Here is a 24,615-nt window from a genome sequence, read left to right as displayed (position 1 = left end):
GCTTGCCTTTATGAAGGATGTACACTGGCCAAGCTAAAGTCTGTTGAACCCTCTAAGTTTTCCACTGAGCACACTGAAACAATACAAGAAACATTACTGCCTCCAAAGGACAAAATGGCATTTCTTACCTTAAATCAATTCTGCACATGTAGGTAAGTTTTGATTTTCCTGACCCGCAGGGCTCAATCAGATACCTCGACAGGAGCACATTGACTCTGACACCTGCCACAGGAGCCCGGTCGTGGTCCACTGAGGTTGCCAGAAGCACACAGGCTCCTTTGGGAAAGTTTGTCCTCCATGTTCTAAGAAAAAAAGAAGAAAACCAAAAATCTTTTATTTGACAAACAGTAATTCAAACATCTAGTAAGAATTCAAATTAGGCACAAATAGGTATTTATTTACCAATTTTATAAAGAAATAAGCAAGGCTGCCATATGTGTAGGATATAAACATCATTGCATATGAATGTCTTACCTTAAGACTACGAAGTCCCTTGCTGGGTGAGGTGCCATGCTGTTCTGGACATACTGGTATATATCTGTCTGGCTATCCAAAGGCTCAATTACTTTGGACTCTATAAGATCTTCATCCCAAAGATGCTGCTCTTTAAGCAAACGATTTAAAACATCCTCTGGTGTAGCTGAGATTTCAATGGTAGTTTTCCATAATCGGAGTGGGGGACCTTCACACACCTGGAGAAAATTAGCAGAGTCCTTAATTTTCCCCTTCCTTAAATTTTCATTTTCATGTTTATTTTTTAAGAATCTTATTGAAACATTTTTCCATCTGCTAGTTCTGAACTGTAAAAGATCAGAGATGAGAAATTTCTTTGCTACTGCTTGCATAGTGACTCAGCTTGTTGAGGCTTTGCATGTATGAGTGAAGGCGTGTAAATTCAATACATTCCTGGGCTGGATAAACAGAAAAACACAAATCAGTGTGTGTTGGCAAACCACTGCTGAAAGACATGGTGTTTTCATATGGTGTGCAACTGCATCAAAAGATCAATTGTTTTTCTAGTATCTATCTGCAAAGTAAAGATGTGTACTGAACCTTCTGTAACATCCTATGTCATAAGTGAGCTAAAACCCAGAGCTGGGGTGCGAGTGACAGGGTGCATACCTTCTTGTATGCCAGCTCTGCTTGCTCTGATGTGGAGCAGCTGACCCAGCCTTTAAACTTCTCCTTCATCTCCTTGAGCAAGTCATCCACGCAGTCCTGGAGGTAGCAGTGGTAGTCAGAGGGCTCAGTGTTGCTGCTGCTGCCCCGGAGCTCCTCCAGGCTGAGGGGACGCAGGTCCTGCTCCGTGTACGAGTTCCGACCCCTGCTCATTTCCTCTGGTATCTGAGGGGTGACAAGGGTGAAATCATCCTCTTGCAGCTCTCTCCCCAGATCACTGGATTAGTCTAGCAGCTCAATACCCACAGGGATGTGTGTTAGTTTTGTAAGTGATGGGATGTGTATGTGTCAGGTTAAGCACTCAATATAAAGAAATGCCAAAATTAAGTTTGTGACTTTGAATTTAACTCAAATTAGTCTCTTTTATGGGGTGTCTTATTTTATTCTGTGGAGTATACCCCTTTACTACACAACTAGATTCATTCCTACAGCACAGTTTATCCTGCAAACTGAAGGAACAAGGCAACATTGTCAGCTGCAGGAAAAGAGACAGGCACGTCTTCACTTGAGGGCTCTGAAAAGATTTGATGACAGTGAGGAAAACCAGGACTCATCTTGTCTGGTTCTCCATCGCAGGCCCTAAAGGGAGCATGCTTTAGTTCCTACAGATCCTTCAACCTATGGTTTGACAGTGTTATGTTCCAGGATGCTTTTGTGGCTGTCTTGCTAACTCTCGGGAATTTAAGTATAAAATGAGCACTGAAATTCCTGGAAACAGATTCTTGGTTTGTAATTAGAGCTGAGGTTCAAAGACCCTCATGGCTGCACAATAAAAATTTGAAAATATATTCCAAATGCAACTTGGATGCAACAAAAATGTACCATAACCCCACAGCTGCCTCCTGACTTCAGAGCACCAGAGCCAACAGAACAACTCTCTCTTTTGGCACCACTTCTAATTCGTGTATGCACAGAGATCAGGATGCAAAGGTTTTTAAAAAAACTATTTATCATGCATTAAACTTCATTAAAATAAAGAGATAGCTTTTTATTATACAGCAGATCTAAGACATCTTAATCAATATTCCACCCACCAGTTTTGTAAACAAGTGTTTTACCTGAAAGAGTTTCTTGCATTCAGCAATCATATGAGCTAGTCCTTGGGTTGCAGCCAGATTTTCATTTAGGTCCTTTTGATCAGGTTTGCCCAGGCTTGGTTTCCTTTGCATCACCCTTCACAGGGGAAAAGAGCACACACAAATCCAGTTATTTGTTGCAGAGCAAGAGACATGTTTGGGAAGAAAACAGTAGGATTCCCAAATCTGCTGGTGATTTAGAGCAGTGCTGCCTGGTACCAAATACTGGTATGGTGTTGCCAACTTCTCTTGTTACTCTCTCTAAGCCTTTTCTTTGGAAACCCCTTCTCCCACCCATATTTTTTTCTTTCACATGAGCTTGTTTAGATCTTAACAAATCTCCAACAAAAGCTAAGATGCCATAACCAGTTCTATAGCCAGTGCTCTCTGAAGTATGTGAGGTGATCACCGCATCAATCCCAGACTGTGCCTGTTGCACATCACTGCCAGCTGTGCTATGGGACCAGCAGCAGTGAGCCCTGCCCCCAAAAACGTACCTTGGGGAAGAATTCTCTCTTTTGAGAGTGTTCAAGTGGAAGAGGGAAGGTGCTAAGCAGACGGCCAGGTTTGTTGGTGTCATCTGGTTTTCCTTCACTGCAGCTGTGACATCACTCAGGAAATAGAGAAGAATCTGGAGGACCTCCCTGTTCTCATCAGGTAAAAGCATAATGGCAGCCTTGATAGCCTGGAGACGCTGGTCCTTTGGCACATCTGCACAATAATAGTAATTCTCTCATCAGCCCATCGATTTTCCACACACACAGCATGAATACATCCCAAAGCAAACTCCAGCTTTAAATATTTGACTCGAGTTTGAAGTTATTTCCTTCAGGATGCATACCATTTGTAGGAAACATGAAGGAATTTTTTTTAACCCACTAGTTTAACTACCCTCAGCTATTTCCTGCCTCACAAGAAATGCAAACAAGAAGCTGTGCCTAGACCGGAGTTAATTTTAGATTTAGCTTCAACAGCTACATGCCCCTGCAGATGCACTAAAAGGACAGAAGCCTGGATTCAGGCAGGGAACAAGCAAACATAGTCCAGCCAATTTAGAAGTTCTTTGGTTTGCAAAGAAATTTAAAACATGAATGCATTTTAGAATAGGTAAATTAATTAAGTAAATTAGATGGCAAACCTTTTCAACCGTGATGTCACAAAACATCCAGAAAGTGCTTTACTGAGCAGAGAGGGTTACTTTATTGAGCAGATCATTCAAAGTCATGCAGTGGAAAAAGAAAGTCAACGCTGTGAAGTCCCATACCATTAAACAGCTCCTTGGTTACCAACAACAAACAGCCATTGGAAAAATTTGATGTGTCTTTATATAAAGCTTTCTCTTCCAAACTTGAAAGAAACAAAAAATGAAATAACCCAGACCAGATCTGCTTCTTATAAAGGGATTTCCAATAAGCCACCTCTGAAGATAACAACAGAGTCTGAGTCCTGGAGCATTTATATCATCATTAGCAGCCTACCACCCTCACTGCATGTCTCATAATACACATGGTACTATCCAGACACTTAATTGGTATTTGCTTTGGGCTTCAGCAAGTTTGTAAGGCTAGCAGGTGAGTTCAGAAGGCAGTTTCAAGCAAAAATCCACTGTTTTGCATGCTCTCCTCTCAATCAGCTCAAAGCACATTTAAGCCACGTGCATTCCAGTGTGCAGCCTGGTGCACAGCACCAAAGCAAGGGAAATTTTGCCCTTCGCAGGGAAGCAAAATTTACAGCTGTTTTAAAGCTCTTTGCTTTGCACAGAGATAATACTTCCCGACCACCTCTGGGAATTCCTCAGACCTACCGCCTGCAAAAGGAAAGGAACAGAAACTCCTACAATGCTCTGTCAAACTTTTTTTGGCTCTAAACCCACAGAGCTGCTGTTTAATATGCATGGAAGTGGAGAGTCTGATTAGCTTTCTCCATAAACCTGCTTGGGAACCCAAACACACACAAAAAAATACTTGCACTGAAAAAATGGTCTGTACAATATTTTAAAATATCATCTCCACCTAGGGAGCTCTGAAGGAAATTCCCGTAACCTTTTTGTAATTATTTCTTTTCGCAAGCATTGATAAACACAATTTTTTATGTGATTTACTCTGAAGACTTTATGGTACTTATCTGTAAAGTAGCTACAAGTCAGTAACAGAAAAGTTTACCACTTAGAGGTTGTTTTTAAACAATTGAGGTGAACGACAGCAGAAAATGAATTACAAGAAAATAAAAATGTTTGGAAGCCTTGCCAGTTCCCTCAAAAGCCCCAAACTCTGTTCATATAGTGTTTTCTCTGCTCGTCTACTTAGCCACATTAGTTGTGGCTTATTTTCAAACCATAATATCAAGTATGCTCAAAGAAGAGAAGAAAATTTAGAACAAGTGATGAAGGATTTATATTTGTTCCTGAACTAGAGTGAAAGGCGAAATTAAAAGAACTTGTACTATAAATTGTTATAAAACTACAATAACCAAAAGCATTCCTTAGAGGCAGCCTGAACTGTAACAGTGACTGGAGAAAGGCAAAGACCAACACAAGAAACACGCCCAGAGCAGCAGTACAGAGATGACCATTTTGTTACCTGCTGCAGAACCTCACTACTTACACTGGTATATCTGTAAGAAGGTCTCAGAGAGTTTGTTGGTCATGAGAGGCTCAGGGAGATCACGGAAGAATTGCTTTAGCATGTCTGCTACATCATAGGCAGACTGGCCTTCGTAGTTGACACTGTCGGTGGAACTCTCATTCATTTGACGCAAAGCCTGAATTCTTGATTTCACTCCTGATTTCCTAAACAGTCCAACCTAAATATACATATAAAAGTAAATACATTTGTAATGAATCTAGAAAATCTCAAATGTAAGCATGCTCTTCGGTTTCTTAAATATAGGCTCTAATTTTGTGGAACGCTTTCCACGCATTAATTATCTGTTTTGTCCTGTTTTGAGCCCACTTTTTTCAGTCTGACCCAGGAACAATAAAAACTATTGGAAAGCTGGGCTTTGGGTGGTGCATGCATCTGGAATAAGGGAATAACGGAACACACCTGATCCAGACAGTGGTTGCGGAGGTACCGCATGGCTTGCTGAATGCTCTGGGGAAGAGGCTGCCCCGTGCGCTGCACGTTCACCTGCAGTGGTACTCCAAAGACATTTCGGTCTTTATAATCTGGCACCTTTATTCTTTTCATAAATTTTGGTACTGCCCTGTTTAAGCAAAGAGAATGACACATCATATTAAACCTCTGTTGATTATTTATCTTCTGTATTTCCAGTAATTTAGGAAGTAAGTGAAAATAAGCAAAACACTTTTAGTAACATGAACAATAGTGACAGTATAAATTAGTTAATCCACTCAGGGCTGGAAAGGGTGAGAGGAAAGAAAACAAGAGCTTCTCTAAGAGAAAGGCTTGACATTTGGGGCAGTATGCTGCCTGTAAGTATTAATGTGGTGCTATTCCATCAATATTAGGAGGACGAAAGCTACAGGGTAAAACTGCAGGGGCCAGATTGAATTGCAAAAGAGTCAAAATAAATCCTGCGGTCAGTGACCCCTTATAACACTGCTTCTTTAAGTTTCAGGAAAGATGGGCATTTGAACAATGAGCTTTTGTATGTCAACTACTTGTTCTGCAAAGTCCTCAAACTGGGTCCACCACCCACCAGTGTGCAGAACAGCAGGAAACTGATGTAATACATTTGAGTTTGTCAGCTAAAAACTTCAGCTCTATAAACAACCCCTTTGAGGGACCCCCCTCCTTGTCAGCCAGTGACTTTTGTTACCCCCACCTCCCACTCCAGTTTCATTGAGAGGCCTTTCCATCTGCCTATGACTCCAAGGAAAAAGTTACTAAACACAAAGGAATGATTTACCCCTGTGTCCCCAAGAGTACTGGTTTCATAAAGAGGAATAAAAAGGCACTAAAATGTGAAAATATTGAGGTAATTTTCCTTAACAGGGAGGAAAGCTAATGTCCACAGTAGCACTGAAAACAGGGAGAGATTTACATTTCAGCATATAGTACAGTTATACAAACATGCATTCGATTTACAGCTGACTAATCCGTTACACAGTAAAACAGAACCAATTTGTATTGCCATATAGTTAAGTTTAGGGCATTATTGATACATGTATGAATAATACTTGCTTTGTCAAAAAACATGCCAATGGAATGTGAAAAAACACATTGCGATCTCCACTGAGAATCTGAAGCATGCAGGGATAACTGGTCAATACTTATTTCTGTCTTTCAGAACAAACAACTTCTGTATTTAGAAAGACTGACATAATAACAGCCTTTGAACAGGAGGTACTTTGATGCCGAAGCTAAATACTCTCTGTGACTCCTGGGGAAGGGAGGAGGCTGGCCTGTGGTATGGACAAGGAAAATTTTATTTGCGTCCCTTGCATCCTGAAGGTTACACAGGCTGTTCTGCAGATACAATAATAAAAGACTTTTCTATTTAATTCTTCTGACAAAAAATATTAAACTGGGTTACAAACACCTGGCCACAGCAGAAATTGCTGCTTACAAAAAACTCCACGGTTTTCCCAACCTTTCTTCTTCTCTCCATCTCTTTTGCAAGCTAACTGATTTATAGTGCCTTAAAAAGGGAGAACAAAATTTTGGCTAATGAGATGCTAGAATTAAGAGAAATTTGCATTATTTAATTACATAATTATATAAAGGAAATAATGCAAATATTTAAGAATAACTTAAGAAAGGAGAGCCTATTAAGATTGGCTGCAATTTGTGCCACTGCTTGCTAACTGCCTCGATAAACAAGTGGTCCTTTTGCTATAGATACTGAACATTTTCCTTGTCAGAAAGCTGGTCTGTACTTTATTGCTTTGGTTCCTTCACATGTCCCCATAAACACATCTCTGAAGCCTAATAGGATTACACTTACGTAAAGCGTTAGTGATTTTAGCCCCGTCTTAGGAAAACACAAATCACTGTCAGCACAGGCTGGAGGAAGAAGTGCAAATATGGAAAAAGAGGGATTGCATGGATGCATTACATCTTTCCAAACGTTGCCTGGGATAAGCAGAACTTTCACGCTCACATACTCAGGCTCTCTATACACAGCGCTGTGTCCTTACCAGCTGAAACCATGCTTGTTGGAAGGCGTGTACTTCTCCAGGAGAGCAGTCAGCTTCAGGAGAGAGTATTTCTGCAGCAGGTTCATCTGTGCCACAGACTGGCAGTTGATCTGCAGTGACGCCGAGCTGAGGCTGGGCCGGTGGGAACTCTGGAAGCTGTGCCACCTTAGCTTGTGCCTGTGGAGAAGATGGGAGACAGAGAAGGGCAGGTTACTGAAATGTATCTGCAAAACACGATCAGGAATTACTGCATATGTACTGCTGAGATCCCTGCCCTTGGCGGCTGCATTCCTCTGAGATTTCACAGGTATCAGCCAGCAGCATCTCTGCCTCACCTGGTGTGATGCAGCTTGGGCAGGTGCTTCACAAGGGAATGTGCACTCTGAGCTGACCCACAGCTCAGTGCTAGCTACACAAACTTGCCCTATCAGATATCCTCCAAGGGCTCCAACGTCCTTCACCCGAAGTCCTTTCAGTATTATGGCAGTGGGAATCAAAAAAACTCCATTAAGAAAAAATGGCATGAATTTTTAAGACATATCAAATAGGAACTCTGCACTTCTAAAAGTCCCATTAAGTTTAACAAGCAGCTGTAGACGACCAAATGATTTGCACCACTTTTAAAGGAAAACTGGAAACAAAGCTAGAAAGAATTAAAATCCTTGTTGTATTCACAATACAAAATACAGTCATGGTAAAACTCCCAGCAGAATCTGGAGGCCACTGGAACTCCCCTGGTCTTCCACTGTGCTACAGTGACTAAGAGAAAAGTAATCAAGCCTCATTTTCCCCAGAGATTTAGTGCCCTAGCACGCTATTAGAAACAGCCTGCTACTGAAAAATGCAATTTTTTTAAACAGTCTAAAAGTCAAGGCTTTTACTACACACTGACACAAACCGGAATATATTTATTCTTGGTTTTCCTAGCCAACTTAAAAAGTGATTAATCCTACTTGATGGCCCACCCCTCCCATGTACCATTTTAATTTGAAGAATTATTGTGCCCCAAAACTGCGTTAACATTGCTTTTTCAATAATGATTCAGGCTGAACATACAAACATACAAACATGAATTGTAGGAACCATAAAGTCTTGGCCAAATACTTCTCTTGCCCTTAATGGTTTTGGGAAGCAATGAAACAGCACATGTGTGCTTGAACATCCGCAACTTCTACTGCACCTCAACTAAGTGTGATGCAGCTTCTTTAGAGCAGCTTGGGTTGGAGGGGACATCCCCAGGCCACCCCAAGTACTAACGCTCGTGATCTCACCTGTTGGAACGTGTCAGTGATGCACCAACCCCAGAGTCTCTCCTGTCCTGGATCCCTGTGGGCTCTTCCGTTTCATTCAGCGAATTCCCTGTACTGTCAAGGTCACTTGGTGTTCTTCGATCATTATCTACATCAAGGTGAATCTGCTTTGGAGAGGAAGGACATGGGGAGATGGAGTCAAGTGCTGAGTCAGAGTCCCCTTCATCTGAGAACTTCTCTGACCACTGGTTCACTATTCTCTGCATCCCTTTGACATGGTATAGGATGTCGTCTAGTTCTGGGAATATGTCTTCATTTTCGAGGTCGGCCAGGTCGCTTGTACTGGAATACAGGATCGAACCTGGCACATTGTCATAAATACTCAGGCGGCTGCTCATTGAACTGGAGGAGTTGCGCCTTTTCCCCATGCCTAGGTCTTTGGAGCTGTCACCACTGTTCTCCCTCTGGAGGGTGAGGTGGCCATGTCCATGGAAACTCCCTGTCCTCCAGTTCACAGAGGTGTTGCCTTCTGTAGGGGAGAAGTTGCCATTGGAGAGTGCTTTGGGAAAAGTGCCGGGCTTATGATCCTCAGGGATAAAAAACACGGTGTCTTCTGCAAAACTGCCCCGGTTCTTGAAGTTCTGTTCCATCACATCACTGAATGTTGACTGATTGAAGGGGTCAAAGCCTTCCAGGTACATGCCCACCCTTTTATTGTAGGCACTGAGGCTGCGTGTTCGTGTGACAGGACTGGGTGTGCTGACAGCACTGCTCGTCTCAGACTGACTGCTGCTACTGCTGGTCTGGGTGGAATTAGAGACGCTCCTCTTTCGTACCATAGGGAAGTTGATGTGATTGCCGTTGAGGGTGGAAATCTCCACGCAGTTAAGCTGTTTCAGTTTATCTTCATCCATGCCCTCCTGCAGGATTGGCCCGCTAATAATTAGGCCAAGCTTTGAAGGAGCTTTGCTCTTGCCATGGTGAGAGCTCTTGATTTTAAGACTCTCCATTCTCTTGAGCAGGCTCTTTGTTTTGGACTTGGCATTCTTCTCGTTGGCTTTTGTGTTGAAGCTGAAGCTATTCAGCTCCCTGGGCGAGGGCAGGCTGCTGAATGAGTCATCGTTGGCTACAAAATTGCTCGATGAACAAACACTCACCACCGAGTTTGTCCTGGTGGTAGACGTCTCGCTCTGCAGGGTTGGTTGGTGGCTGCTGGTGCTGCTGATGCTCAGAATAGAAGCCACCTCCTGGCGTTCGCTGAGGTCTGTGAGCACACTCTCCCGACTTGCTGCATTTGTCAGGTGAGGAGCTTCTGGGGATGGGATATTCAAGTCTGGTTTTGGAGGGAAGACATCAAACTCTTCGAGCCTCGACCACCTCTTGCTGTCCCTCTGAAAAGTCCATTTGCCACTTATTGCACAAGGTTCATCTTCATCTGAATCTTCACTCTGCAAAGAAGAACCCTGAAAGTATTGCTTGCACACTGTTCAAACAGTAAAGGCAGTTGCATTTAAATACAATGTCCACTAAACTGCTTTAAGCATGACCTTGTTCTCACTGAATTTAAAGTGAAAACAGTCTTTTACTTCAGGGAGAGAAAGATTAGGCCATAAAACCTGTCATGGGAAAAGATAACATGGTACAGGCAATATATGTTAACTGTTTTTAAATACAAAAGATATACTGTTCATAAAAAGAAACAAACAATACAATCTACTTTAAATTGTTCTATTTTAAAAACCCTAGTATCCATAGTCTTTTAATTAATTGGTCACAGTGGATAGCCCTCACATCAATGGAAATTCCTGGCATGCATAACATTTTAAACTGGAGTCAGTCAGGGGTTGGGGTCCCTCTGGACTCTCTCCAAAGCTACACTTTGTTGATAGTGGCTATATGTTTATACTCCTCTTTGCAATTACGAGATGTTTCTCATACATTCTGAATTTTAGTGGCTAATTCCTTACCCATTTGGGAACTCTGTACAGCCTCCTCACTGTGACTAATGAGACAGCAAAAGAAGCTCTTGCACTGCTAGTGTGATGGCTCCAGGCTCTTACCTGGTCCACTCTTCCTCCCACAGGCTAGCAGCTAACATTTTAAGAATGTTCTGTGAATTCTCTACTTCAGTCTAGCTTCAGGCAAACTTTAACACTTGTAGATAGTGAGCAGCAAGAGCACACTGACAGTGTAGCACGTAAGGAAATTGTAAATAACATGTTTGATGTATGAGTAATGCTTAGAGTACAATTACACATACATCCATTACGCCTACAATCTTTTCATCTAAACTCTGAAACGGAATGATCCTGACATATTTGGTCTTCCAAATATATGGAAAGTTTCACATTGGAGGAATAAACCAGTAAGATATTTTAATATGACACCATGAAAGCACAAAATAATGTTTGGTGTCTAGAGTAAGAAACACTAATTGCTACCCAGCTCCATGAATTTAACTTCTTTTGTTTAATTTACTTTAATTTAAAAACAAATACATATGCATGCTCCAAACTGTAACTATTTGTGTGCCAAGAATACAAACATTTATTATTTGAAAAACAAGTAAACTATTCATATTTCAAGCAGTTTATGTATGCATACTTCAGATCCTGATCACCTCCTAGTTTTTAATTTTTCTTTTTACAGGACATTTCATCAGCTCAAGAAAATAAGTGAACTACTGTATTTATTTCTTCTGACCAAATACACGAGACACAGAGCCAGCATCGTTCTCTTTGTCTCCCAATCACTGCAAACTACTTTTGTCCATAACTGAGATGAAAACCCAAGAATTCTGGTTTGCTTAGTAAAGTTTTAGGCAGGAAAAAAGTAATCTGAAATTGCCAGTGGATAATAATGATGGTTTGGGGGTGAATGAGATTTACTGAAAGAAAAAAAAAAGGAGCAGTAAAGTGATATTAATTTGCAAAGAAGTCAGTGGAAACATAAAGAAATGTGTTTCTGTCAGCAGAATTTTCCCCTAGTGTTAAAAAGCTTTAAAAGCTAAGTATTTATTTTATTGACATCAATAACGAAAGGGAATAGGCTACAAGTCCATCTGCCAGAACATGGGTGGTGAATGTAATTCAGAAGGACTGAAACAAAAGGCAACAACCAGACTCTGGAAGATCTGAGGTTTGGACCTGAAGTCAGGTCTGGTCTGACCTCCAATATCAACACTGATCATTCCACTGTTAACAAGGTTCAGGAAAAAGGATGAGAAATCTTCTGGTGGTCATAAATGGCAATCCAGCTGAATACCCCTACTTTTAAGGAGTTCCTACATATGCTGTCTCAGAGTGTTATCTTCTGGAACTTGGATGCTCTTTCCAACATACTTCAAACAGATAGGGAAAGAGGGGATTAATTCCTGGTAAACAACCTCAGAGCATTTGTATGCATTCTTGTTAGGGGTAGGGCAGCATTGTATTGCCTTAACTCAGTCATCTTTATCTGCAGTTGTCATATCCCAGGGGATGGTATCAATTACTGATCCCTCCTAGGACACACACATAGTTTTAAGACAGCTATTGAGTGGCACCTTATTAGCAAGTTGCTACTACCTTACTGAAATTACAGTAGATGCTCTGTTATTTCTCACCCTGCTCCACAGGAATCCTGAAGATTCAGGAAACACTTTTAATTCCTGCTGAGTTCCCTGGAAACATGTTAACTTTCTGAAAAGGTAGCTGTTGTATTCTGAAAATATATTGGAAAGGAAGCAATATGCCTAATCCTTTCCTTTGCAGGCCAAGCACAGTCTAACTGATCCTGTCTACATAGTAAAATAAAATAAAACTCTAACGTGAATGCAGAGAACCAAAACTGAAGATGACATCAAAGACAGTGGTCTAACATTAAGGTCAGCTCACTGTGGCAATCAAGCCTACTCTATACAATCCTGCCTGAGTGCAGGCAATAGGCTATAACACCAACAATCTCACTGGCATAGAAGTGCCTTTCACACTGGAAGAAGCATCCCAGGGAAAAGTTTGCTAGACAACCTTTACCCGCTGCCAAGCCTTGCACTTTTCACTCAGTGGGAACACAAAAAGAAATGTAAGCAGATTTTTTACTTTTTTACTGCGTCCTTGCCAGGTTCTACTCAGGTGAAATCTTAAACTGAAGCTAAACAATCTGCTAGATGGGTTTTCTCCAGTTTTATAAACACATAATGCTGTAACAGAAGAATTAAATGAACTTACCCTTTTCCTGTGGGGACTAATTTCTAGCTTCATCACTGCACATTTGTTTAAAGTATTTAAGCGCCTGCGAAGAGCAAAGGAAACCGTGTTAAGAGAATACTCCAGTGTTTTGACATAGGCTATTCCAGTTCAAAGCTTTTGTGAAGGCTGTCCCCAAACTGCTCTGCATACAAATAGCCACAAGCAGAGTTTCAATTAGAGCCCTAATTTACTTAACTATTAACCCATTACATTTGGCTGTACTCTAAATTCAGAGGGAGCGATGGATGACTATTTGTCACAATTACCTGAACCAAAGTAAAGAGAAGTTAATGGAAACTTGGACTAAATTGAGAAGTACATCACATCCTACAAATTGTAATAATTATATTTGTTCTAAATAGCAGACATCCAAACCCTGAAACACTCAACCTTGACGAACTAAAAATAACACAAAAGCCTTCCAATTTGACACTTTAGACACGTGACTATATATAAAAAAACATGCTGCTTTAAAATCGTAGTCTATAAACGGAAACTTCCCAGAGGAAAACTTATTTTCCACTCACTAGATGCCTATTTTGTTTTTGAACAATGATTATTTCCAATACAGTCCTGGGACAAGACCACTCATCAGTTTAAAAAAAACCCAACCAGAACACAGACCCAATTTCTGCTTCGTAAACTGAAAGTCTCTTCCATATATAATAATATTTTTCTGAAGGACTAAATTCTAAACAAAAATAAATTGCTGCAGCAGCAATAGCTAACCAGCCTCTTTCTTTGTGAAATGTGACAGCAGTCTAGGTACATATCTTGAAGTACTGTATGAATACATACGAGCATTCCTATATTCCTCAGTGAGCTAATCTGGTCATCTGATAGGTATCCCTAAAACAATCAAAAATTATCTTTCTTCTGCTCTCTTCCCCAGTCACTCAGTGTGCAGGGCTGAGCACAGGCAACTTAAAGCACAGCAAAAGTCAGTGCTATTTGTGACACAGCTGCACGGAAGGTTAGGCTCAGCTAAGTGCAGGCTGCCATGGTCTCCTGCCCTTCTCTATGTCCTTGCCTTCCCATGCATTGCTCCAAGGATACATTCAACTAAAGTCTGTACTGGTAAAGTATGGTTAGAGAATTGCTAGTGCTATGGCAAAGCAAAAGCAAGAAACAGGCTGGGCACAATGCAGAAGGCAGAAAAACGGAAGCAGCAGCTTCATGGAAGTGATAGTTTAGTCCTGTGTCAATACTTCTGCTCGTGAGACTGTACTGTGGGCTGGATGAGGAGAGTAACTGAGCTGAAAACCAATCTTTCAATATTTCTTGGAGTTTAATTTCCCCTGGGTCAGTACCCTGAGCTATGTGAAGAATTGTGTATGCAGGGAGGAGGCACAGGAGTAGCGCCACCCCCTTTCCTTCAGCTGGACCACAGCCCAAATTCAACAGTGGTAAAGCTGAGCTTTAAAAAGCCTAATTCATTCCAAAGGAAGTTATGTAATTTTCACATAAAAAATCATTTGAGCAAAGTGAAAAGAAGAGCCTGTATCTGCAGTTTTGTAAAACTAAAAAAGAAAAGAAATGCTGACATGTCCTATTGCTTCATATGAATTTTCTCAGACTCATGAAACTTGTATTTGAATGTAGAAAATGTGTGCACAGGGAGAATTACTAGTTTCTTCTCTTTTCCCTTGCCTTTTATGCACAGGATTGGCTACAGATGGTATTTACACAGGGCTTGATCCTGAAGCCATCAAAGAAAATGGGAAAGCTACTACTGATGCTTTTGCTGCAAGCCATGAAGTAAAAAAGAAAAGGCAGTTTGATCTATAATTAGACCCAGCCACAACACAGCAAAGAAGAAGAGAAACAGGAAGAATTGCCATGGGTCAAATAGCAGGGCAGTGGCAGGTTAGAAAAGTTATCCAGATCTCTCTTTTCTAATCCAGATTTCATTTTTGCTCTGAATTTAGAAGGCAAAAGGCTCAGTCCTGCTGGCTGCAGCTGGTGGGTACATACACAAATCCAGTGAATTCAGAGGAACTGAATTTATGGTGCGGGTGAAGGGTGAATGTCCCATCTACATGATACACACAAAACTGTTTGGTTTTTTTCAAGAGGCCACACAAGCATCAGAAAGCTCTGCTATAAACACGTTCTCCTCTCAAAGTCCTGGACCTCAAGACCAGGAAATATTAAACTGGTTTCAGTTCTATATTGTGTAATAATTTACAAATTTCACAGTGTTGCAACCTTTGACTTATGCAGAGAGAAGTTACCACAATCCCCAGATCAGGCTTTATCTAGCTCCAGCCTGTCTGACCACTAATAAAGACAGTCTCTGACTTCACAAAGATTACATCCCCAGACTTCTCTCCTACTCAACTAAAACCCTTGAAATAGGTGGAAAAGGGTAAAGCAAAGACCTTTATTTTTACAGAAGGTAATTAGAAAAAAAAATATCCTGGCACACACCTCACAAAAATTAGTACAAAGGCAAGATAAGATAGCACCCAATGAGTGACGTTAAATTCAATAGCAGTGAGGCAAATAAAGTCTTTGTTACATATCTGACATAGATGCATCTCAAAACCAGTTTCCCTTTTAAAATCTAAATGCTCTGCACCAATTGTATCAGGTCTGCAACTTCCATTGCACACATCACACATCCTGCTTCAACTTCTGTTCAAATTCAGGAGTGCCAGGGTCCTTGCACTACACACCACTGAAAATACAGTACAATATGCAAAATTGTCTTAAAATCTAAGCTTACAGTTTGGTCAGTTTGGTTTGTCAGGATGAGATTTACCTATACAATTGTCACATAACCTTCACATATGCTTTGCAATACTTTTAAAGCCTATAAGCACATATTCATTTTCTACAGATCGTCTCATCAAATTGATATTAGTTAGTAAACCACAATTTTCTCTTCTGGGTCTGGACCTTCTCCTTTGTTAACTCCACTCCCAGGTATAAGTTCACTTATCATTTCTTTACTGACAGTCAGCAGACCTGCCTCATTCTTCCCAAACCTGTCTTAGTGACACCTTCCTGAAGACAAGATGGGAAGCTTGAGGGACGAGGCAGGATTGCTGCAGACTCAGTCTCAATTTTGTCTATGCCTCCTAACCTGGCCACTCTCTAGATGACTGTCTGGATGACAAGATAATATTCTTTCCCATCATCTAGTGAAATGTCTTTTGGTCAACCCTCTCTATAGATCTTCACATCCAGAGGTTATTTTACTCCCATGGAACATTCTATTTCCAAAACATCACTTTTCCTCACTCTCCATGGGTTCCTACCTCGGCTCTCCTTTTCTCCTTCACTCTGCAAACCCCTTCCTCCCGAGGGCTACCAAGGCAGAAGGACCTGCCTCTCCATACTAGACTCCAAGTCAGCCTATATCAGCCCTGAGTGGCCATTACACAGCCTGAACCTGCTGCACCCAAAACACGAGGCACTGGAGCTCCTCTCAGAAATGAGGAAGTGATACATTTTCATTAGTCTTCTCAGAAATGGCCAAATTAGCTTAGCCTGAACTTCGTTTAAGGGATGCAGCCTGAACAAGACATTCACCACAAAAAACTGCAGTGTGAACAGCTAACTTCTAAATTAAAATGTGGGTTTATGACATGAAGTCTTTTTTGAAATAGGTACTATGTTGGGTATAACACCAGGTAATTAATTTTGTTCTCATTAACAGTTCTCTCCCCATGCACCCAAATAAAGTAGTAGCAATGCATTTTAAATTACAATTTTGAATTTGAGCAACTATGTGTTCCAGCTTTAAAGTATTTTTTTGATGGACTTCATAATTCCACTTACAGAGCAAAGTCCAGGTCCATTATACTTGTAACTAACTGTCATACAAGGGCCTTCTTGTCTCAGTGGACAGCCTCTACTTTGGCTCCTGGGGCTCATCTGCATGCTCTTCTGCAAAGAGGTTAGCTCTCCACAGACCAAATGATACAAACAGCGAGTACATTACAACCAACTTCTTGGATGAGAAGTCCTGATGATAAAAGATTTAAGAAACCTCTTGCATATATAGTGTAACAGATTCCTAGCCATGCATTAGGAGATTTAAAAGGATTTCCATCATGGCTTGCTATGTATTTTGTACTTAGCAACAACCTCTAGGATAAGCATGTTTCAGTACTTAGTTTCAGCAGCACATGATACATCCAGTTATCCTCTGGAGATAAATTTCCAGCCATTAATCTGCATAAAGTTTTATGAAACCAAGGCCAGCACTGGTTTGCACAGTCACCAAAGAAAAGATCCCAGAAAATTAAAACACAGTCATCATTCTTACATTTTTAACCTTACATTTCACCGTAAGATCACTAAATGACATTTCTTAACCATCTCTTACTGAGTGCTATATGCTATCTTTGTAGTTCAAGTCTCAACCCACTTTTCACATGAAAATTTTCCTTGAAAGACATAATGGGAGTTAACTTAATTTTCCTACATACATTAATAAGGTTATTAAATAATAACAATACTGTTCAGATGTAAGCTATAATTTAAAATGTCTCAAACTTAAAAAATAAATCCCTGTCACTGTCATTTCTACAGTGTTTTAAACACTACTCTTTCACATACAGTTATCAGAACATGGAAACTAGAAGTTCTGGGAAACACTGGCTGTTACACAAAAAAGCAGACTCTCAGTACAAACCTCTTATTATTTTATTACGACTGTGTACAATGTTCATTTTGCTCTGTGTTGAAAGTGCAAAAAACTCCCAAAGTATTCTGATTTTCAGTCAAGAAACAGTGATAGCCTTACAGTTGTGAAACTGTTCAAAGCCTTTCCTGAGTAAACCCCTTTACTGTTTACACACTGACCGTGGCATGAGTCAAAATAGACCCAGGCTGCAGGCAGAAAGGTAGCATTCCAAACGATGTGCTTCTCCACAGTTTTTAATGAGCTTTGCAAAATTAAACATGGAGGTGTGGAAAAAAAAATTTAGAGGTGGAAATGTGATAATGTACTGCTTTTGTCTAACACACATGGTAAAAGGCCAAATTCAGACATCTGAGATCCGAGATGGTTAACTGAATTACTTTAATTTCATTTTGAGGTGGGATCTGAATGTTTCTGGAGATACTTCAGTGTGAGTTTTAAAATTATTTTGTAAAATATAACTCTGATGTATAAACCAGGCTTCAGAATGAAACAGTTCAACTATTAAAATATTTGTCTCATAGAGATACAGAGCACACATTGCTATTTTCATCAGTGAAAATGAATTAATCCCAGGTTAAAAGGTATTCTTGGAAGAGATCACCAAAAGCAAAATATGTTGGCCTGACTGTATTTAGTTTTTCTGGCAAGGGAAGACCATGCTTCTGGGAATCAGCATTTATTTGCATTGCTGCACTTTCTGTTCAATGACTTCAGAAGTTCCAGAGCACACAAATAAGTAGACCAATGCATAATATTTAAATATCAATGGAATAGGTGATCCACACTTGAGTAAGGCAAATCTTGCATGAATTTAACATTAATGAGATTTTTCCCCTCCTAATGACTGGACAACAAATCTGTTTTCTTAGTTTGAAAATTCTGCAAATATTTCTGAAGAACTTTAAATTCCAGTCCCTCTCTTTCCCTTCCAAGAATGGCAGTGATGGCATGAGAAAACTATAAACTTAAAGCTGCTCTTAAAAGGGTTTTGTAATTCATTAGAATTACTGACATTTAGAGTTGCCGACACCATGCATGCAGTATCCAAAAGCATTCATTTTGCAGGCAGTTTGGAAAGTTGCCATACTGAAGGACAGAGCCATAAAACTGCATTTATTTCTAGGTAAGAGGAGATATGAGAAGTTAAAGCTTTTTTTCTTTTGCCATTTAAGATTGTGGACTAACACTAGAGGAGGTAACTGATGGATGGATTAATGTTGATGTCAGACTGGGGCCATTGAGATTGCTTTTATGACCAAATTGGTAATGCTGAAGCTGTAGCTCTGTTAAAAATATCCTGCCACACACCAGCAAGTCATTCTCCCTTTTTCTCTACCTATCCCTTCTCCTGCTTCTGCATCTGGCTGTGGGGTCCTGCCCATTCTTCACACTTACTGTGAACTTCATTATGGTTTTCCACTGATTTAATTTACTAAGCTAGAAAAAGACTATCAAGACCCTTTTTGTGGGAGAAGCCAGTTGAACTGGTTTGTGGAAGGAGCCCATAAACAAGAAAGATGAGTTAATGTGAGCATATGGCTGAGGGCAGACCTATTTTTGGAGTAGTGCTAAACTATTAGATTCCCTTACATTATCCCTTTCAGCCATACCCATGTTACAGAGGGCAATGCACTGAGGCCAGCATGAGGGCTTGCACAGAGAGCACTTTGTTTATACACAGCATTTTGTTTGTATACACAGCTGTCCACCAAGGTAAGAAAGAAGAGTGACGGAGTGCACTAGCACTGCTCTGCTGATACTGCTTCCAAAACCCAAGTCCTGTGTGGGAATTGGTGCTGCAGTTGTACGTGCAGATTGCTATAGCCAGCACAGTTCTGCTTTCACATGCCTAACTAATTTGGGAATTAGGAAAGAAAGCAAACAAAAAAGAATAATAAAAAAATATGCTTATGAAATCTCTTTCACAAAGATTCCTGCCACTCTCCTCCCAACTTTCTTTTAAATAACATCCCCAAACATTACTTAGCCCAATAAAGTATTTTAATGAAAACCACAGATTTTTGTATGCTTTTTTTGTTGTGCTTTTCCCAGGTACTTTCTATTACATAGGAAGGGTTTTGTTTCAAAATGCAGCGTGATTTTTTTTCACCTACCTGCATAACGCCTCAATAGCATCTCTGTCCAGAAAGTCATGCTCTCGCTTGACTAGAGCAATGTCAATTGGGAAAAGGAGATCTGCAAGAAAAGAAACAGATGGAATCAAAGTGACCCTTATTCCCAGTGATGCGTTATTTCAAACAACCAACAGTTGAGCTCATCAAGATGCCAGTGATTGGTACTTAGGTAAACACATGCTATCACCTCAAATGCCAGAGGTGCTTCCTTTTCATCTACAGATTTTTTACATGCAGCCTTGATAACTGAAAGTTGACACACAGAATAGAGGAAAAATGATTAAAGCAGAGATGAAACAATGGGAGATGGAAAAAGGCAAATGCAAGCTTCCCTGTCAGACATCAGAAGTGTAAGCTAATTCAGACTAGCTTTATTTAAAACAGATATGCAATCTCTATCAAAGTACTGCAATCTCTATCAAAGTACTACTACTCACATGAAAGAAAAAAGGCCAATAGATGCCAAAACTTTACGAAAAAATGAAAAAAAAAAAGCCTTGAATCTCCTTAACTGTTAATTAAGCTATTTAAAAGTTTGACACTTTCATTAATGAGATATGGCCTGAAAAAAAAGCAAGCCAAGCTGCGTGGAGACCATACTCCTCCTTTCCTTAGGAGATTATTTAGGTAAACAACTGGGAGAGTGAGGGGGAGGAAACAATGTTGGCAGAGAGCTGAAAATTTACTACAGCTCTGAAGCAGCAAACACATATATACATTATTTACTGTACTCCACAGATTCCTGACTGTCATACAGGTCCTGATCTGGCATTCCTTGCACAGCTAAAACTCCCACCCAAAGCTGCTGGTTCTTCAGAGCATACAGGAATACAAGGTCAATCTGTGAACAGACTGCTGCAGTTGCACACAATTTTCCTGATCCAAGTAATTATCTATGATTTTTAAAATTTCTGTAGACTAGGAAGAATGAACTGAAATTAGGAAAATAATTGACTGATATTAATTTCTAGAAAGGTATTTTTTATACTAACAGAAAATGAATTCTATGAATTAATGAATTATTAAATGCCCTCATTTTCATAGCATCATAAAATGGTTTGGGTTGGAAGGACCTTAAATTTTGTCTAGTTCCAAGTCCCCTGCTATGGATAGGGACACCTTCCACTAGACCAGGTTTCTCTAAGACCTATCCAACCTGGCCTTGAACACTTGCAGGGACGGGGTATGCACTGCTCCTACAATTGCCTCAGGAATACAAATTATGACATATTCTGTAAAATGCTAGAAAATTTTCTACAGAAAACTGCATTTTTAGCAAAGCAACCGGCAAAGGTTCACTGATTAATCTTCCATATTAAATGTACACTGCATGGGAATGCTCCATATATGTGTCTGCTCAGAACTCTTGTATTATACCTAATTGATTCACAGGTCTCCCCTTCACTATTTTAAGCAGAAAGTGCAAGTAAAGAGGGTGAGCACATTCAACATGTATTTTTCAGCAGTGCTGATGTAATTTTTTCCACTAGGAGAGTTGTATCTTAGAATGTCTAAAGAGAATGCGTGAGATCTTAAGCGAGAGAGGTAACTTGAAAGAAGTTGATAGTCTGAAAAACACCATTTTTAAAATATTTAATTTATGCTATTGCTAGATTAATTAGTTGTTGCATCTTTGCTGTTGCTGCAGCCAGAGGGACTTTCAAAGGACAATGGTATAGTGTTTTTCAGAAAGGACAGCTGTCCTTTCAATAGGTATGGCTGGCCTTGCTCTCACTGCTTCTCTCTCACCTCTGTCCTTTTGATGTTAGACAGGACATGCTGGTACAATAGAAACTTCATGTAAGTTTAGAAACTCTAGGTAGGGCAATGGTAACACAGGTAGGACATGTTTTCTGAATGCAAGTACAGTAATTTCACGATTACAAGCCGCACCTGATTAAAAGCCACAGCTCCGGGTGTCGGCAACATTTCGTTCTTTGTCCATACGTAAGCCGCACCGGATTATAAACCGCACTTTCATTCGCAGCGAGGATCCGTGTGCAATTTTCACAAAGTTGCCAATTAGTAACAGAATCGTGGGATAGTGGGATTTACTGGCTCAGCCCTGCTCGGGGAGCGGCCCCAGCCCCACTCGCCGCTGCCGTGGGGAAAAGGGAGAGTGGCATGCCCAGCCGGTGCCGCTGGGAAGTGGGAGAGGGGCGTGCCCGGCCGGTGCCGCTGGGAAGCGGGGGTGCGGCGCCCCCAGCCGCTGCCGCCGCCACGCCCCCCGGGGCCGGGCAGTGCTGCCGCTGTGCTGCCACTGCCCCACTGTCACCCAGGGCCGGGCGGGCTCCGGCTCGGCTCGGGGCTGCTGCGGGCTCGGACTTCCGGGTTGGGAAATTTCCAAAATTTTTCATATATTGGCCGTTCCTGAAGGTAAGCCACACTTCTGGGTTTGGAGCAAAATTTTAGTCAAAATGGTGTGGCTTATAATCGTGACATTACTGTAATTTATTAGGGGATTTAACACTCAGCATTATAAGAAACCCACAAACCCACATATTCAGCTGAGAGTTTTGTCTCAGTTGTAACAAAGACTGAAAGTACAGTTCCAGCTCCATATCCCAAGAAAATCTTGGCATCTCTTTTAGCACAGAAAAAAAAGAAGGAAAGAAAAAAAGTAAAAATAAAAGGAAATTTGATTTCTGAACAGGCAAACAAAAGTTTTGCCAAGTGCAGCTTTTGAAAGTGCTATTATCATCTCATATTGCCAATGCAGCTGCAAATCAAAGCTAAACAAGATCATTTTTCAAGGTCAGCTCAGCATTTACTGTAATTTTCAGCAGTTATTCACTGTAAATAATGAACTTTCTATACTCCTTACAAGCAGCTGCTGGAGTTTTCTTCATAAAAATGAAGAGGCAGTTAAGAGTGCATAGTAATTTCAACAATGAAAGTAATTTTAAGTGGTGTGGGGGAAAATTATGAACAATAATATAGATATATAAAAAAGATGTCCCACTTTAAAACAGACTTCTATATGCATCAGAGTGTAAGAGCTGTATGCCAAACCCACAGGCTTCTAGTCGGTTGGAGAGGCAGTGAAGAAAACAGTTTTAATTGAGCAAAACCTTGTAAAAGCAGTCACACAAAATGAATTCATCAAGGACAAGTGACTGCAGGAGGCAGTCACTCCTCTGAGGAGCATCTGCACAATGACAGCTTCTATGATCTTCTTCCCTTCATAGTAAGCCTGTGTCTAACTCCAACCCAAACCATTCTGGAAAAAGACACAGGACTTGGGAATCATGAGGCATATAGATATACCCATGCATATGCAGAATTTCCTACTACTGCTCCTGTTAGAAGAACATTGGGCAGTGGAACTCTACACTGCTTTTGTATTTCTCCAAGACTGGGCTTGTAGCAGTAGCTGACTAGGTTCCTTTCTGTTTTAACCAGAGGGAACGTACAACAGTACTAACTTTACATTTGTTCTATGGTGATGTTTGCAAGATTCAGACTAAAACAGAAACCTGAAACAAATTCAAGATTCCTGTGTGCTTCAGAGTCCCATTGGGTCTGGTACATCTTTGTGCGTGGTGCGTAGCAGAGAGCAGCCCAGTCCCTAAAAATCATCTTATATACTGGAACTTCAGTGGTGTCCCTGAATCTCATTTATTGGTGAATACTACAACTCATTGTCCAAAGGTTGCTGGGGGAGGATTGAGTCCAGGTGCCTACCTTCATAAAGCTGCGCATACTGCGGGAAGCCAGCAGCCCGCAGCCAGTCACAAGCTTCCTTGGCCTCGATTTCTGAAAGAGGACAGAAACAAATCACCTTCTGATTAGCAATCTTCAGAGAAAAAAACTTCTTCTCCACCACTTCTACTATCCCCACTGCAAAATTAGCACAAAGGTTTCCAGAAACTTTGAACTGAGACACATGTTTGCTTATCCCCGTTTGCTTTTCTTCTCACTATCAAACATCTTAGATTCTGGAAAGTCACTAACACTCAGCTGCTGTTTATCAAAAGCTCCTCATTTTAGTAGTAAGAGAAACAGGCACAAATGAAAACTGTAGCAGTTAAGGATTATCCTGTGCAGTATTTGTTAACACTAGAAAAAACAATCTGCAATCAACATGAACAGTGTTTGTTCAGCAAATCTTATGGTCCTCTTGGCACAACTACTTTGTCTTGACAGAAATTCCTTGCAGAGCTCGCATTACTGTGCACTTTAACACCTTGTAGATAGTACTGACAGACTCAAGCCCAAGAACAACTGACACACTGTACTGAAGCTCATTCAAGCACGTATTTACTACCCAACAAGAACCTAGTTTCATTGGAAGTCTACAAGGTATTTATGAGTTACTTGGTGTTTTACAGGAAGGTTTCCCTCACGCTGCCCAAAACAGCATGCCACAGAATGAAATTATTCACACACATGTATGTTACACTGAAAGAAAGGAATATTAGTCTGTGAATAAATTACATATACATCTATTTGTTACTTAATACAAGTAGAGATAAAGAACATGCTATCCTATAAAATATAAAAGGTACTTAGAGTATTCTCCAAATGTTGAAGAAATGGATTGGGCTAATTATGTTCTTCAAAAAACTCAATAAAGTGCTACTGGGAATTTAACTCCCTGCTTAGAACTGATCAAACAATGAGAAATCAGAAACTATTAAAGTTTGTCTGGCTTTGATTATATTTACTGTTCCTGACGGACCAGGAAACAAAAGCTGCATTATGCACAAATCAGAACACAATTTTGCCGCCTACTTGGAAAGGACACTGTGGCTACCTGCTGCAGAAACCATGCACAAAGGGGCCTGCTCAGAATTGCTCCAAATACAGGTTACTGCATACAGGGCATTGAAAAGCCAAACACAATGTAAGTAAAATATCACAAGATTTTGTCACGCTATGAAATATTCCCAGTGAGACACAGGTACACAAAATTGGATGAAACGACAGGCACATTCTAGCGTCTCCAAAATTATGGCAACACTCCCATTTTCCAAATTGCTACAATA

General features: G+C 40.6%; 1 protein-coding gene across 8 annotated transcripts in view; it reads right to left on the bottom strand.

Annotated features, from left to right (window-relative positions):
• Positions 1-24,615, bottom strand: part of DLC1 (DLC1 Rho GTPase activating protein) — a 279,555-nt gene that overhangs the window by 2,344 nt on the left and 252,596 nt on the right. For all 8 annotated transcript variants that reach the window (XM_033060562.2, XM_033060559.2, XM_033060563.2 and 5 more), the window contains 12 exons: positions 23,312-23,383; positions 19,607-19,688; positions 12,815-12,878; positions 8,628-10,054; positions 7,357-7,533; positions 5,300-5,459; positions 4,859-5,057; positions 2,753-2,966; positions 2,238-2,352; positions 1,123-1,344; positions 475-692; positions 129-302 (listed from right to left, as the gene is read on the bottom strand). In XM_033060562.2, the coding sequence (XP_032916453.1) occupies positions 129-302; positions 475-692; positions 1,123-1,344; positions 2,238-2,352; positions 2,753-2,966; positions 4,859-5,057; positions 5,300-5,459; positions 7,357-7,533; positions 8,628-10,054; positions 12,815-12,878; positions 19,607-19,688; positions 23,312-23,383 (3,124 nt within the window). The remainder of the gene's footprint in view (positions 1-128; positions 303-474; positions 693-1,122; positions 1,345-2,237; positions 2,353-2,752; positions 2,967-4,858; positions 5,058-5,299; positions 5,460-7,356; positions 7,534-8,627; positions 10,055-12,814; positions 12,879-19,606; positions 19,689-23,311; positions 23,384-24,615) is intronic.

This window comes from Catharus ustulatus, chromosome 5 (assembly GCF_009819885.2).
Source record: "Catharus ustulatus isolate bCatUst1 chromosome 5, bCatUst1.pri.v2, whole genome shotgun sequence".
In the NCBI taxonomy this organism is placed as follows: Eukaryota; Metazoa; Chordata; class Aves; order Passeriformes; family Turdidae; genus Catharus; species Catharus ustulatus.
This window is presented reverse-complemented; position numbering and strand designations above follow the sequence as displayed.